The sequence below is a fragment of the Anoplopoma fimbria genome, chromosome 2 (genome assembly GCF_027596085.1).
Source record: "Anoplopoma fimbria isolate UVic2021 breed Golden Eagle Sablefish chromosome 2, Afim_UVic_2022, whole genome shotgun sequence".
Lineage (NCBI taxonomy): Eukaryota > Metazoa > Chordata > Actinopteri > Perciformes > Anoplopomatidae > Anoplopoma > Anoplopoma fimbria.
The window spans coordinates 7,896,543-7,913,054 of NC_072450.1; the positions used below are offsets into that span (position 1 = coordinate 7,896,543).

At 37.0% G+C, this 16,512-nt stretch overlaps 1 protein-coding gene across 1 annotated transcript in view; it reads right to left on the reverse strand.

The window, feature by feature from the left end:
- Positions 1–16,512, reverse strand: part of LOC129102433 (A disintegrin and metalloproteinase with thrombospondin motifs 7) — a 62,659-nt gene that overhangs the window by 34,419 nt on the left and 11,728 nt on the right. Inside the window, exons 4-9 of the mRNA XM_054612582.1 lie at positions 16,103–16,302; positions 12,582–12,665; positions 11,575–11,699; positions 10,168–10,317; positions 8,336–8,479; positions 142–286 (exon numbers count right to left, since the gene is read on the reverse strand). Coding sequence (XP_054468557.1) covers positions 142–286; positions 8,336–8,479; positions 10,168–10,317; positions 11,575–11,699; positions 12,582–12,665; positions 16,103–16,302 — 848 coding nt within the window. The remainder of the gene's footprint in view (positions 1–141; positions 287–8,335; positions 8,480–10,167; positions 10,318–11,574; positions 11,700–12,581; positions 12,666–16,102; positions 16,303–16,512) is intronic.

The following is a 16,512-nucleotide window of genomic DNA, read 5'->3' on the forward strand; positions in this document are numbered from 1 at the left end:
TAGAAAAAGCAAAGGAGGTCAACAAATGTACAAAAGAGAAAAGTAGAGAAAGGAAAGAATGACAATACAGGAGACCATTATTCTTTCCATAGAGCTGCACATGGCTTTGTATTGATTTATTGTGATGCATTTGAGCCTTACGTCCATGTCATCGCAGAGCAGAGAACCTGATCCATACTGCAGCCGGCACTGATGGGCAGAGCTGTACAGAACCCCAGGGAGCACCGAGTTCAGAGACAGCTGATCCTTCACCGGGGCATCATCAAGGCACCAGCCCCAACCGCGACTGTGAGGGACGGCAGGAGGGGGGTGGAGGATTAAAATAAGAAAAACAGAGTCTGGTAAGCACAGTATAGAAAGGTCTCTTTGTCTCACTCTCTCACTCTCACTCTCTCTCACACACACACACTCTCTCTCACACACACACGTTATTATATTCATCATTCTTGAACATTATTTTAAAATTAATTGTCTTTCTGCAGTTGACTTCCAGCCATGAAAGCATTTACAAAGACTGCATAAGTTATTCTGAACACCTAGAGATGGGCAGGTCCTCACCAGGAAATATCCTGTATCCTCCAAGTAATGGACTCTCGAGTTTCCCTCAGAGGTTTGCTTCGAATAAAAAGCCTACACAAAGAATCTTACATCGACAAGCCGAGAAACGCTCGTGTGTGTTTGACTACAAAATCATATACGGAAACTGCAGTGGACCAACACTTCAGCAATGACCTATAAACTACCGCTTTAACACCAAATTAGTGCAGTAATCCTTGTACTTAATATCTGTACTGTATATTCACAAAGTAAAAAAAATCAACCAAGATCTTATCGTAAGACAACTAGAATTACCGCCACACAATTGTTTGCCTCCGCCAACAACTGACGTAGCAGTTTACATTTATGTCCATCTAAAATGACTTGAGCCTTATAGATATTTTTGTGATATTGTCATAGTTAGCATATCAATTCTTGACTTCTTGAGTTCTTGAGTCCTCACATAAGCGTGTTTTGTGAGGTCACATTGACCTTTTGAAGTTCAAAATTGAAACAGTTCATCCTTGAGGCAGGTGGACGTTATTGCCAAATTTCCTGAGATAATACTTTAATAAAAATGGACCGGACAGACTGAAAACCCAGAAAACACAATGCCTCGGGCCGTGGCTGTCAAAAGTTTGGAGGCATAAAAATAAAGAAAAGTTGATGAGCTTGAAGGTACCCGATGCCTTTTTTGACCACTAGCAGTGCTGTGCACATACAGTTATGCACATGCACGATATCCATGCCAATGGTTTCTAACTATTGCACTTATCTACAGGTGGCAGTAATGCACCATGAAAAACCGCCATGTGCAACCAATGGAGGTTTCAAAGTTTTCAAAAACTAATATTTGAAATATTTTATGAGAAAGGAAATTCATTCAACAGGTAGATCTTACAGATACACTGAATGTTAACAGTATTTCTGGCACAGTGCGCTGGCATAAATAAACTCTTCCAATCAGGCAGAGCAACCTGAATGGAATATAATTGTTCTCATTACACCATATTAAATATAGACAGATTCTGTATGTACCTGTGCTGAAATCACAAGCTCCATCTTACTCTCTTGAATAGATTTTCCTGTAAATGTCTAAAGGGGTCAATTATTATTATAAGCATACTATATAAAATGCAGGATAAGGCGTTGGATATTCCTTCAGAGTCGATAAGACCACATTGTCTGAGGCTTGTGGCACAATCTGCTCTAAACACACGTACAGTATTTATCAACAGGCAGTTTGTGTTTATGAGTGTTTGCAATGTTTGCCTCTCTCCTCATTGCATATGAGAGGACATGATAACAGGACATAAATGGTGTTTGTTGACTTCAACAGATCCAATCAAGTTCAATCAAAAATTATCTGTCTAATTAAAGCTTGCAGATTAAAAACTAATTAAAACTGTTGATGTAGTTTATTACATGAAAATTGTTTTAAAAAGAACCTCAATGACCCAATATTTTGATTGGTAACTCGTTCTGAAGAAATACATTTTGAATATTAGCAAGAATTGTGGGGTCAGTTTTTGAAGGACCTCTTGTTCTAGTGGACAGGATACTGAAACGGATCGCCTAATAATGACCTTTAAGTACAGATGTATTCTTCTTCTGTGACTTGTGAATGCTCTTTAATTGAAATGTATCCATTACCCTCCTTTAATTAACTCGTTACAAACAACTGTCTCTGATCACTGCACCTGCTTCCGAATTTGCTTCTCCAGGAACACTGTTGTTGTTTTATATATTGTACATATTGTGATTTTGCTATTTATGTCTTGGTCTCTATAGTGCTGCAGCACAGCTGAGCTGAAACAGTTTGAGATAGAGACAGTGACAACACGGATAATTTGAATAACAAAGACTTCAACTGGTTATGACATTAGCTTTGGGAGAAAAAAGAAGCATCATTACCATTTTTAAATTACTTCCAGAGGACCGAGTACAGCAAAGGGCACTGCTTTATCCTTGGTTAGATGTATCATTATAGTTTCCCATTACTATAGCCAATTACAATGTCAGTCATAATAATTAGTATTGTGTTCAAAAATGTTATTTAAATTAAAGCTATGGTTGGTAACCTTTTGTATTAAACATTTTTGTTATTGCTGTTGAAATTCTCTTTATAGCACAACAGAAATAAATAAGTTAAATGCAAAATTTAATCAGGGTAAAATTTGACATCAGTGGCTGTAACAGGACTGTAATAAACTGCCTGTCTACCTGCATGCGTTCTGCCCTGCAGTCATTGCATGTCACCGAAGTCTTCCTCAAGCTGCTAGATTGACAGCTACAAGTACTATGAATAGCCATGACCATTATTACATTACATTACATTACATTACAGTCATTTAGCAGACGCTTTTATCCAAAGCGACTTACAGGAAGTGTATTCAACATAGGTATTCAAGAGAACTACTAGTCACCAGAAGTCATAAGTGCATCTCCTTTCTTAAACAAGCATCTTAAAGCATAAACCAGAGCAAAAGTATTGGAGAGGCTTGATAGTTTGCAACAGACTAATCCGAAATAGTAAGTGCTAAAACTATTGGGGATAGGATAAGTGCAGTAAACAAATAAAATTCAATAAGTGCAGCGAACTGTTTTAACTTCTTGCTCCAATGTTACCAAAGACTCAGGGTAGTACTTCTTGAAGATGAGTTTTCAGCCTGCGCCTTGGGCAGCTGAATGGTCCTACATTTAATGTTCATTCCACCACTGAGGGGCCAGGACAGAAAAAGCTGTGAATTAACATTCATTATGGTAATTGCTGGGGAACAAAAGGCCTAATGTTGCCGAACAAAACACAAAATTTTGTGACTTTGGAGCTTGATAGTTTCATTGGAAAAGAATGGGAAACATTGGGGAGGTTGTTTGGATCAGATAATTAAAAAAATGTTTTAACTTCTTGCTCCAATGTTACCAACCCTAGCTTTAACATCACACAGAGTGCATGCTTTTACAAATGCCATCCAATTAGAAATCCAAGGATAAAAAATAGTTATCTTGAACAAAACACAATACTGTATTTACTCAAGTCCTCAATTAAATGTCCATTATCTATAACTTGCAGAGTGCATGTTTTACAAAATCTGATTAGAAATAACAAAAAATAGTTATCTAATAATTTCCTCCCAAGTGTCCCAAGGTAAAGAAGAAAAGAGGGCAGATAATCAGGTCTTTACAACATACAAACCCCAAACATACATATTTACAATCTTCTTATCTGGGAATGACCAAAATGAACAGCATAACAACATAAATATCCAATTAATACAAAATAACACTCTCAAGCACAAATTATTCACTGCTATCAAAAGCCTAACAATGTGAAATAATTTTACTGTCATATTAAAACAAAGGACAAAGTTCTTTGATGTACGGATTAATCATTAGATTTTATGATTTAGGTATTAAATTAGCCGGCACCCAAATATCCATAATGACAGCTCTCATGGGACTGTAATGATTCTGTGCCAATTACATAAATGTGAGCTTTGTGACATGAATTTCAATTACATTCATGACCTTATATGGCAAAGCTGATATAAAGAATATATATTCATAGATTCATATGAAATATTATGAAGAATAAGCCCAAGTGAAGCAAAGTGAATCAAACTTCAGTGTGTAGATGTTTTTAGTCCTTTGTTGAAAATGAACAATGGTGAGCACCTAGAGATCACTTCTCTATTGTTCACATAAATAATCCATAGGTCTCCTAATTTATTTCCTGTTGTGGTGTATGTAAATGAGAGGGAAGTAATCATGGACCCGAGCTGTTGCCTAGCAATGCAATTTCGTTGAAACGGTCTATCCAATAATTCTAAGGTGATGGTGTTGCTCTGGAACAATCCCCGCTATTTTACTCTCCACTGTGATGATCAACAACCTGCAATAGCTCACAGCGATGTTTTTCCCTCATGATGTGCATACAGTGCCGATAAATCATTGTATACTGGATAGTAGCAAACTGTGCTTTCTCATATTTATCCTTGATCCATTAAAGTGGAAAGAAATGTATTCATATGTAACACAAAAAACCATATTGTGATTGCTGTGATTCTGTGCTTTTCAACCGGGCCAACTGTAAGAAATAAAAACATTCAAAAACTAGTCAAACCTGCAGTTATTGCTTTTTTTGCCATTTGGAGGCAGCGCAACAAGCTGTAGACTTTACATATAATCTTAGCACATTAATATGGCCTGTGAACATTGTTTCTGGAGACAACGTAAGTCCAATATTCACTGCTCTTAAAGACCTGTTTTGGTGATTAACGGGGAATGTTGTGATAAAGTTTTTGCCTCCAATCCGGATCCGAGTCGTATAATAAAATCCGATACAGAGTCCCAATCAAATACCTCCATTTTCCTCGATAATACGGCTGCGCAGTGCACACCTAAAGTGCATTAAAATTATTAAAATCAATCCAATGTATATGACAACTGAATAGCTCTGCATTGAATTAAGAAAACAATGCTTGCATACAAGCTGTTCCTTAATGTTTTTTTCATACATTTATTTATTTACAAAATAAAAAAGTATAAAATAACAAACCCACCGTTTAAAGGGAATTTCTCTCTTCCTTTAAATGTGTCCTCCTGTTGCCCGAGTTACTTGAATGAACTGTATTCCGTTCATTTATTCATCGTTGTCTGTACATCTTTGGCATGAATTGCATGAATAAATTACTGTTTTTGGCTTTTTGCCCGTGGTGATTTCGTTGCAGTGGCGTGGTGAGCGGTCCTCTCACACTGAGCTGAAATTAAACGAGTGCACATTAACTATGTAAATAATAGAAATATAAATCCTCACTGTCGCTTATAGTGTGTAGTGTTTGGCCTCGGCTCTCACACCTGGAGCTCAGAGGAGTGGAGGTGAGACTGACGGAGAAGATCTGGAGAGTTGAAGGCAGCTGCACTTGTTGATGTGCATGAAAGCTTTGCAAGTAAAACACCTGCTTGACACCTGACGTTACACGAAGGGTTGGCGTGGGCTCGATATCCCAATATACCCGATAACAATCAGATAAAAAAATACTTTGATCAGTCCCAATACCAATCTTTGAGATCGGATACGGACATCCAAAGTTATTATCAACATATGATTACAGCAGCTTTAAAGAGCAAGTGCTGTTTTAATCACACATGTTCTAAAATGTTGAACAAAGTCTTGCCAACTAAAACATTTTCTAAAATGTAGTCCAGGCCATTAGAGAATATAAATGTCATTACATTTTCCCATTTCTTAAATCATACACTAAACATTTTTATAATTTCTGTCACATGCCTATAAAAAAGGTTTTTCTCTCATGAGTTAATAATTGAAAAAAATTGATAAATCCAATTTAAAGAAACCGAGGCTGATTGTTTGCCACTTAACAACATGTCTGAGATGACCTCACACCAACTGTTGAACAGCAGCAATTAAAATGTTCTCCATCAGTGCCTCCGGACTGAAACGCAGCTCAGAGGGCAAATTAGGTTCTACTACGACCTTTGTCGAACTCGGCTTTCCTGGAATGTTCGTGTCCATTAATCAACTGTTTCCTGAATCCGTTCACCTCAAAAATAAATTACAATATACGAAATATGCTATGTTATGTGTGAGATATCTGCAGGCGCTTTGCTTCCGTGGTTCCTCTATACAGCAATTAAATAAACTTGAAATTAGTTTTGGTTTTTTTGCAACTTGGCCTCTATGGCCTTTCAGTAATTCTCCTCTAGACATTTAAGGGGTGTCTCTGTTTATGAGTAGCCAATCTATTTGATAATATCTAAACCACTCAGCTCAGTGTGACCCTCCACATTCCACATAAAATAACACCTACGGACCAAACCTCTGAAGCAGCACAGAGCAGTGGAGGCCTGCAGGACAACTGAAGCCGTACACAATAGGAGCCTTGTCCTGCAGTCAGTGGAAGAGATAAAAACAGAGGAAAAGGGGGGGGTTGGGGGGACGGACGCTGGCATTTAGGGCAATGAGAGGGAAAGAGAAATATCAGTGGAATGATCAATGCAGATTTAGTGGTTTTGGAGTGGCTAGCTGACGTGGAGGTCAAAAGACAGGGACAAGCCAGCTGGAAGGGGGGACGGCGGGAAGATGGCCTTATTTCTAAGTCACAGTTAATGGGCTAGTCTTGATCTTTTAGCATTTAGACCATAGTTAATGCTTTTGACTTTAATCTAACACAAGTTATAATGGATCACGTACAAATTACCCATAGCTGTACTTATTGGTAGCACGGTCGCCTCACAGAACAACCTTGTCTCCTACAAATTAATATTTGGTCATAAACCAAAGTCATTTGGGAAAAAAAACGTTTTGAAATGATGATGGCACTAAATGAAAAGTCAAGGGATCACGTGTGGGGAAACAATAATTACTGCACCATTTAATGGCAATCCATCCAATAGTCGACAATATTTTACTAAAAGGCACAAATGTGAACCTTCATAAGGGCTAGAGGACAAGTCAAGGAAATCAAGCACATAGGATTAATAATACACACTTTACAAATGCACCGCTAGGAAGTTTTATCAAAAGACTGTGCGGGAGATGGTGCTTTTAAGTGCTGACACAACGCTCTAGTCTCCTTTTTAATTACCGTCGCTCAGATACACAAACACACAAACCAGTGGCCTTTGTGAATCAACCTCCCACAAGACTAAATATCGCCCACCGGCCCTTTTTTTCCTCCACAGTGGAGTCAAGAAGCCACAATACTGTCAAGTAGCAGAACACCCACTAAATGAATTCCAGATGCTTGGAGCTGAGTAACTGGGGCAACTACGGTGAAATATCTCAGACGGTCAACACATATCCTGCTGAAGAATCACAGTGCAAGTCAGACAGTAGCAGCTGACATTTCCTTCATTATTAGCTCTTTGTTACAATGCGGCTTCTAATACTTTTAGTATATGTATCTCCTTATCCCCTTGGCCAATGTTTAACAATAAACTGTAAGCAACTATGTTTTATATAATTTAGCAGGCCATTTTGATTTGTGAAGAAAAAAAGATTTAAAAAAAGCTACAATATTCACAATATCCTTATAGTACAGTATAGCTCATTATTCCAGCTGAAGTTGTCAATGAAGAGCTCTAGAGACATAGAATTGAGCCGCGGTGGGTGTAAACACCGTTGATTACAGCAGCTCAGCGTTGTTTAGAGGTCTGTATGCGTACACATCATCAGTAATCCAGCAGCTGGAACTACTGTATGTGTGTTACTGTATATTTATTAAACAAGCTGAACACGGTGGTGTGTCTGCCCTCAGGTCAGGATATGGAAACTATTTAACTGAGGTTGATGAATTTTAACAATGCAGCCTGATAAAATGTCTACCACAATCAAATTTAACTAGGAAAAACACTCCCATTAAAAGAACGGTTGCTGTATAAACATCACTACTTGTAGTTAATAAAAAATGTAAAGTTAAATCTTTATGTTACCTACATAAACATTTTTTATTTTTTTTTATTTTATATGACTCGGACAAATCTCATTGATCAATAAAAACAAAGAACTGTAAATGAGTTAGCGTGGGAGATTAATTATCATCTAGAGTTTATGACTGTATGTACACCACATACTGATATGAACTATTTTTTCTTGCTTACATATAGTGTATATATGTAACGGAGGGTCCTCGACAGCTTTACATCACATGACATTTTTTTAAATCTATAAAGTAGTGGGCACAGGAAACCTTGAAGGCCTTAAACACACAACCTCAGTCATACATATATATATCTATAGTCAGCATTGCAGTTATATAGGGTGCGTGGCACTCACTCTAGGAAGCGGGTGATATACTGGCGACTGCAGCGTGACCACCTGGGCAGGGAGGTGCCGTACAGGAGCTGTGGAGACATGACGAAAGGTCGTTTCCCAATTGGTTCACAGTCATTACCGTTGCCATCATGCTGAATCCCAAAGCTGCGACATAAAAAGCACATCCCACAGAGAGGGCAATTAAAGTGAGTGGGTACAACATGAAACACACGTACTTCAAGGTAAAGTTACGACAAGCCAATACATGCATCTGTCCATGGACTGCAATTATTGTACATGCTTATATCACTATAATTAACGTTTATATATTTTACTGTGGGGGCAGAACAGTAGTGAGCCACAATAATAGGCTGTGCACAGCAGTGATAAAAGAAAACAAATGGGAACAAACAGTTGATGCGCTTTTGAAGGGTATTTGGGTTTTTTCAACCTCGACTGTTAGAATTGTTCATTTTTTTTTTGGTCCAGTAATAATGGAGTACGCTGCAGACAGCAGGCAGCAAACACGCTGCAGTGTAGTATAATCGTTAGGGGTAACTAAATATAAAACATATTCTGGTTTGTTGAGCATTTGTTTGTTTACCACATAATTCCATATGTGTTCCTTCATAGTTTGGATGTCTTCAATATTAACCTACAATGTAGAAAAATAAATTAAAAAAAATAAAGAAAAACCATTGAATGAGAAGGTGTGTCCAAACTTTTGACTGGTACTGTAGGTCCACTAAAAGTGCCTTATTTTACCGCTGACAGGCTCTGATTGTTTTTATAAATATGTGACAACATTATGGAATGAAAACCTAGAGAGAAATAACACTTTTTCTTCACTTTCTGCTGTTAACCTTGACTAAAAAACAAACAAATGTGTTCTCTGAAGCTCTAAGCAGCTAGTTAGCTAGCCTACATGCTACTGGATTGTGTATTTTACATCGCAAATTGGTTCTAATTATGAGAAAGAAACAAAACTATAAAAACATTTGTAATACATCTTTATAATAGGAACAGTTTCAGGCTATGATTGTGCTTATGAATGAACAATGGGGTTACATGCGACAAAATCAAAATAGAGAAAGCATAATTAAAATGTAGTTTAGTCTTGGTGCAGAATTTGAATCTGTTGTAAATCTAACTTTCATAATCCAGGTGGTTTATAAATCTATCTATTTGATGTACAATCTACAAGCTTTTCCATAGTCCAAGATGTGGGCGAAAATTTTCCTCAATTGTATTACAATTAATCATTTAATGTGACACAGTCATTACTGTACGTACCAACCCTCATAATCCCACTGTCAGATTAGATTGACAATTGCTGAGTCTTTTACTCCTTTTGACAGTCAAACAAGCACTGACAGTCTATTTTATCAAAGTTCCCCACACAGACCATCATAAATAGTTGTATAAAGGAAGGCTGAAAATGTGAAAACCCATGAAATCAGGCATATACATGTATATTATATTAAAATTTACTGAGTGAAATTAAATTAGCTCAATTTAAAAAAATGAAAATTTAAAATAACTTGTTGTTTAACTACTTTTGCCATGTTGCTGTAACTTAGCTTGCTACATTCCACTGGGTAGCTTAATTGTAGTGAAGCTACATTTAATGTAGAGTAACTGGAAGCTTAGCTCACTGCACTCATTACATTACAGTCATTTAGCAGACGCTTTTATCCAAAGAGACTTACAAAAGCAAGTCAAGACTCTGTGCTTAACCCATGCAATGTGCGTGTCTGTGTGTGTGTGTGTGTGTGTGTGTGTGTGTGTGTGTGTGTGTGTGTGTGTGTGTGTGTGTGTGTGTGTGTGTGCGTGTGTGTACAGTGAAATCTTACTTGTGTCCCAGCTCGTGAGCCACAGTGAAGGCCAACGGGAGCCCAGTGTCCTCACTAATGCTGCAACTGCGATGTGACTGACAGATCCCCGCCACATGGGACAGACCCAGCGTCTCACACGGCTTGTTGCTGGCTGCACAGATGTCCTTCCTTTGTGAAAAGGGAAAAAGTGTGGAGTGAACGTCAGATGTCGGCTGATTCCCAGGGCAACATGACGGACAACACATTAAAGATCCGAATAATAAGGTGAAAAAGATCAGATAAAAGTTGAAAAACAGTTTTGAAAAATGACAGTAGGCCAAGGGCCAGTTAATGAGCAATTAATTATGTTTATCAGATAAAAAAATTTTTTTTTTTTTTTTTTAACTGACTGGTGGATCTGCCCCTCACACTTTTTTTTTTATTTTTTTTTTTACAAAAAAGCTTTATTAGTTTATTTTTGATGTTTGATGTATGTACTCTGGCACTTTATTCACATTAAATATTCATGAAAATATCCATTTTCATTGTTAATTAGAAAATGGTCGGTGTAAGCAGTGTCGCACTGGAATTAGTTAATCAATAAGGGCATCATTTACAAGCTAAAATAATGTTTAAATGGAATAAACAACAAAACGGGCCCTGGTTAAGGAACTCGTCTGATACAAGTGATGCAAATGTGGCTTTGTAGATATTATTTTATGGCTAAAAGAATAATATTGTATCTTTAAAAGGGAAAAAGAGATTCAAGAGGAAAAAAAGTCTAAATTATGGATGATCTTTTTTCTGACAGGTGTGTTCATTATAATCTATCAAAGAACAAAAGGTCTATTTGTGCCCATAGAAGAGCAGCTCTTTCATACTGAAACACAACGGTACACTGCTTTGGAAAAAGAAAAATGAGAGAGAAATAAAGCGGAGTGCAATTCTGTCCTTGGAATTGTGTGATGTTTTTTAAAATGGATTGAAGGATATAAGTGTGTTGTTGTAAACTGTGCGAATGACTAATATCATCTGAAATGGTTGTTCGGAGAAGAAACTGTCAAACTGGCAGCTTATTTAGTGAAAGCACGAGAATTCAGGAAACTGAATCAGTCAGGGGTGGATGATTCCACTTGCCTTTGATCGATTTATTTTTTCTTTTCTTTTTACTATACCTGCTGTTCATTTATTGAGGCATTTGAGATTTGATTATTATTCTGGTAACTGCAGTGTGAATTACAGCTGGTGAAGCGACAGCTGTGAGATATCAAATGAAAGCACAAACATACGAGTGTGTGTTATACGATTGCATGCAGCTTGGATACTTCTCTCTGAAACCACTTCAATCAGGAAATTAATAACTGCTCCATTACCAATTGACTCCCTGGGTTGACATGATTATGTTTGGTTGAGAAAGAAAAGTTGGTGAACTGAGTTTTTATTTACCTGGTGAGCAGGACTGCTACGTCGTGGTGCAGCGGGTGTTCCTCTCCTTTCATGTTGAGTTTCTTCTGCCACTTACAGAAGCTGCTCAGGCTGTTGTCGGCATGGTGTGTAATCTTTAAGTCTTCCTGTTGTCCACATGTTGCAATAAGACAACGGGAGGAGGGAATAATACAAACAGATCAAATAGGCAGCTAGTGCACAATACATTTTTACATAATGGGATGTTTGCGGCGCACAGCTGTTATGATTGTTATCGCGTTACAACAGCAAAGAAAAAAATGACAGGCTGTATTTCAAGGAAAAATGATACTAAATAATTAGTTTAGGAGCAGCTTTATTGCACCATCTCCGCTTTCTGCATTCAATGCAGCCTTTTAAAAGGGCCCTAATAAGTCATTCATACAAATGTCAGGAAGATAATCCTTTATTAGTCCCGCAGCGGGAAATTTACAAAGCAGTACAGCATGTCTACTTGTTGTTTGTGTTTTCAATTTGTACACGTGATTATCAGGATAACTAAAGATGCTTATAAACACATCTTATTTTTAGCCTGATGCTTCAAAGTATTATCAATTTTATCATTTGATACAGTCATATCCAACAGTATCTAACAGTTTATCTGCTCCATTCACATCTGTAACTTATTGTCTTCTGCTGTGAAGGACAGTAGAGGAAACCTACTGTGGTGTTGACTGCTGCCAACAATGTAAAAGCGGATATTATTTTGAACTAGAATAACTTTAGTATACTTTAATATGAATGTGATTTTGCAAACCGAACGCTCTGTGTATACAGGTTACATTCATAAAATACCTGCTGGTATTGTGGGAAATTTTCAATTGAATTGTGACTTAGGTGACAGCCCTGCTATGCATGGGGTCACGTTATTGGTTTACATAGACGCATTCTGCTCAGTATGCCTTTGAGGTATAAAACATATTCCCTGTTGTTTGTTTTTTCCATTAAAATGAACCGCATTTCATTATCATAAACAAACAGGTTTTTACCTCTTCCTGCTCCAGAAGAATGAGTCGAACAACCACAATGTTTATTGCGTTTCCAATACTGGCATCTCGGAACAAACCCGCCACCTAGAACAAGACAAAAACTACATTAAACATCTAGGCCTCACATAACCTAACTACCATGGCATTGGGTATATAAAAATAATCCTAATGAGACACTTACTAAATATGCAGTCATTAGGCTGTTGATTTATAATTATTATATACTGTACTATTATTTTTATTGTAGGATAATTAGCTCCATACAATTAGCCTTTAATTAGCTAGTAAGTCATGTGGTAGAAACTCTGGAATATAAGTCTACAAAAAACTTACATTAATCAAATGAAAAAAGACATTCCTTTTAAAACGCCCAACAATCTGATCTTGAAATTATGTTTTTATATCTTGAAAAGAAAGAATGTTGTATTATAGAGCATGTCAGAGCTTTTATATCGAGTAACATGACTGTTGTTGTGAAGCCCAATGTATACACCTAAATCCAACATTTATAAATGTTTAAAAAAAAACAATAAATTAAACGTTTTCCTTTTCAGGAACATCTTGTCTTGTGTTGGCATATTTTGCTTAATTTCATTTGTTGATTCCTTTTAAGCATCAATTTACAAGTTGACCTGAGTCATTCAGAGGAAAAGCTTTTAGGGTTTCACTGTATTTATTCCACTTGTTCCACTAAGAATTGAGAGTCTAAATGCCTAGACCAGTTAAAAGGCTAACATTTTTGGCCTTTTTACAATAGCTTTTCTTTAACCAGTTTAAACATGTACTTTTCTTTAGAAGTACACTACACAAACTTCAACATATGTTACACAAATAACCTTTCAGTCAGTTGACTTTGAGTCACTGCAGTACGTGTTCATCAAACTTGAAAAAGTAGAATCTTTCTGGAGAACATGATCAAGGTCAAGGTTTGGAGATATAAGAAGTGAGAAGCGTGTAACAAAGGTCTAAGGCGATAGAAACTCAAACTGATGAGATTCAAGACTGTGAGCATCATTAACACCAAACCTTAAAGGTCTCATTATATTCTGCAGGAGATGCTTTGTGAGATTGGTAGCCTGAGTCACACTTGCTGTTGCAGATAACAGCACGGTTTTGCTTTGGATTCCAGATCACAGATGAAGTTATTCAACTTTAACCCCATTTGTTCACACATTGTTGTATTAAGACCGACAGTAATGAGCCTCTGAACGATTTTCACATAGTCAAGTCCCAGAAAACTACACAGATATGCAAATGAAAATGTAAAGATGCTAGAAAAAGGCTGAGTCTAAAGGCATCATGATTCAAACTAAATGCTTATCAAATTGTTAGAAAGCATCGGAAAGTCCAACTTTTTAATGATATGTTTTTAAGTTTAAGTTAAACCCGTACACACATTTACAATTCTTTGCACATGCTATTTCTTATAAAGCATACCTTGATCCATGCTACAGAAATACTATTATTTACAATAGAATCTCATCTGCATTCATCACAATAACAACAAATAAATGACCCACAATATCACATCTAAATTGTGCTGCCTAGGAAATGCTTTATTGCAAAATTGCTTGTTAAAAGAATACTTTAGAATAATTTAAAAAGGTGCATCCTGGTATATGGATCATTCTGGGTAATAGTTAAGGGACACTGTACAAATACTATACTCACATCACCTTATTAACCTCTGTAGCAAATCATCACTTCTCTCCCTCCCTTCACTTACTGTCATCTTTTATCCACACTCAAATAGAGGCACGCTTGTCCTAAACAATGCTAGATTCCTTATTAAAAACCCCATTTATTATTATAATTCATGCATAGGCTTTCATTTTCACAGTCATTCATTCATAAAGCAGGATTCATAATGCATACGGCTCCAGCCTTCCAACTAGATTTCAACACAACCAATGCCTTGTTCAATGTAAAAAAAAAGAAAGAAGAGATTTCACTTTTGAGCTGAATCTTACTTGATTCTAAAGTTTGACAAACTCAAATATACAATTCAGACACTGCAACAGATTGATGCCAAGGAGAAGGAGAGAGCATCTTATTCTGAAATTTAAAGAAAATGCATTTGTAAATAACTGTTTAACACTGATGACCGTTGTTCTTGCTGTCGTGTAAAATGTCTTGGGTACAAGTTGTGTATTCGAGGCACTTCAGACAGAACAGCTTTGACACACATAAAGGACTTAATTCAGCAACATGTTTTGTCTCTCATAGTAGCGCTCAGTCACAGATACTTGTTGTGCACATATCTTTTAACAGCAACATTAAATTTGCTTTCAGTCTGTCTTCATCCATGTTTCTTTATTCTTTATCTCAAGAATAAAAATAGAGCTTCAGCTATTTAAAGCAACAATGTGCTGTTGATTTGACACGTTTCCTCTCGAGCCACATGCTGCACATTGACACCCAGATTTATAGAGTAAATGTTGCTTTTTGGGGATATTCACTGCTTCTTTCTTTATGTCCATGTGATGTTTGTTGGTTACATATAGCTGTAATAAATATCCCAAAGAAAATACAATTAATAACCATGCGAAAGGAAGTTGGGAGCTATTTTTGTGAAAGGGCTTTTTTTATTTGTCTGCTGAGATTGATATCCTGGCTGTTACATGTGTGTAGATCATACTGCTGGGAGCACACAGTACAGCAGAACATAAATATATGAACCTCTTGTGAAGTTGACAACTTCAAGACAGCGCCAGTGACGAGACAATGGAGCGATTGGTGGCTGAGGAAGGTGATGCAATTAGTTATTGTTTGGGTAAGAGGTTGTTTCCCTTAATCCAGTGCATGATTGTTTTCACAAAACTGAATCTTTTGGGGATTTTCAAGTTCAAAGCTGGAGTCTAGAGGACCCAGAAAACAAACAGAGAGGATGTGAAGAATAACGGCCGTTTCCTCTGTGTATTATTGTCTGTTAAATCTGGTAATCCCGCTGTCAGTGAATTCCCTTTGCTGATAATCTGCTACTTTCAGTAGCTGCGGTGGAAAACAACATGACTTTATTTTGGAAAACCCCTCTTATGTGCTCATCAATAACAGACAAGTCAGTTTGCTTAACCCCCAACTACGTGGCAGTTATAATTAGCCAATCAGTATTGATTGATAATGGCTAAATGTGAAAAGTTTAATCCATGGTGGATGGAAAAACTGAAACAACATCTGGTCCCAAACTGCCGTATCATCAAAAACATCTGGAAGATGTTCAAACATCCTGTTACGCTGCATTCAAAATATCTGGCAGGATTTATTTCTGTAATGTTAACAGTGAAATTCAGCTACTCATGATAATATCAAAATTACAAAAATATAACCTTAATGAGATTTAACAGATTATTCCAGGTAACCATATTCCTGTAAATTGAGATATTTAATCCTGCTACAAAACTGAAATGTTGTCTACACCTTCACCTTACTATTGGTTGGAATTTTAAATTAAACTATAATTCAAACAACGTGGATTTTGATGCATGGAAACGTAAATGTTGTTGTTTTTGTCACATACTTACAATGTTCATAACAGCCAGGACGTAACTTTCCACGGCTTTGCTCCCATGATGCTCCACCATCTTAGGGTCGGCCACCACCAGCGTTTCCACCCACTTCTCTTTGCTGACGGAGCGTTGACGAATTCTCCTCCTTCTTCTCTGCTGCCGGTGTTCCCACTGCTCACGCTGCCTCTCAATGTCCTCAAAACTTTGATGGGAGTCTGAATATAGGAGACAGAATTGGACATTTGAAACTTTCTTACTGAGGCAACATAGCACACCAACTGTGACTTTTAACGAGTATAAAGAAAAAACTATCTGCTCAAACCCTCTCTGCCTTTAGCATTATTCTTCCTCTCCTTATTAAAATGTTAATTTAATACAGTAGGTGTGAGAATTTGATATTCATTTATCTTAAAATTGTGTTTTTC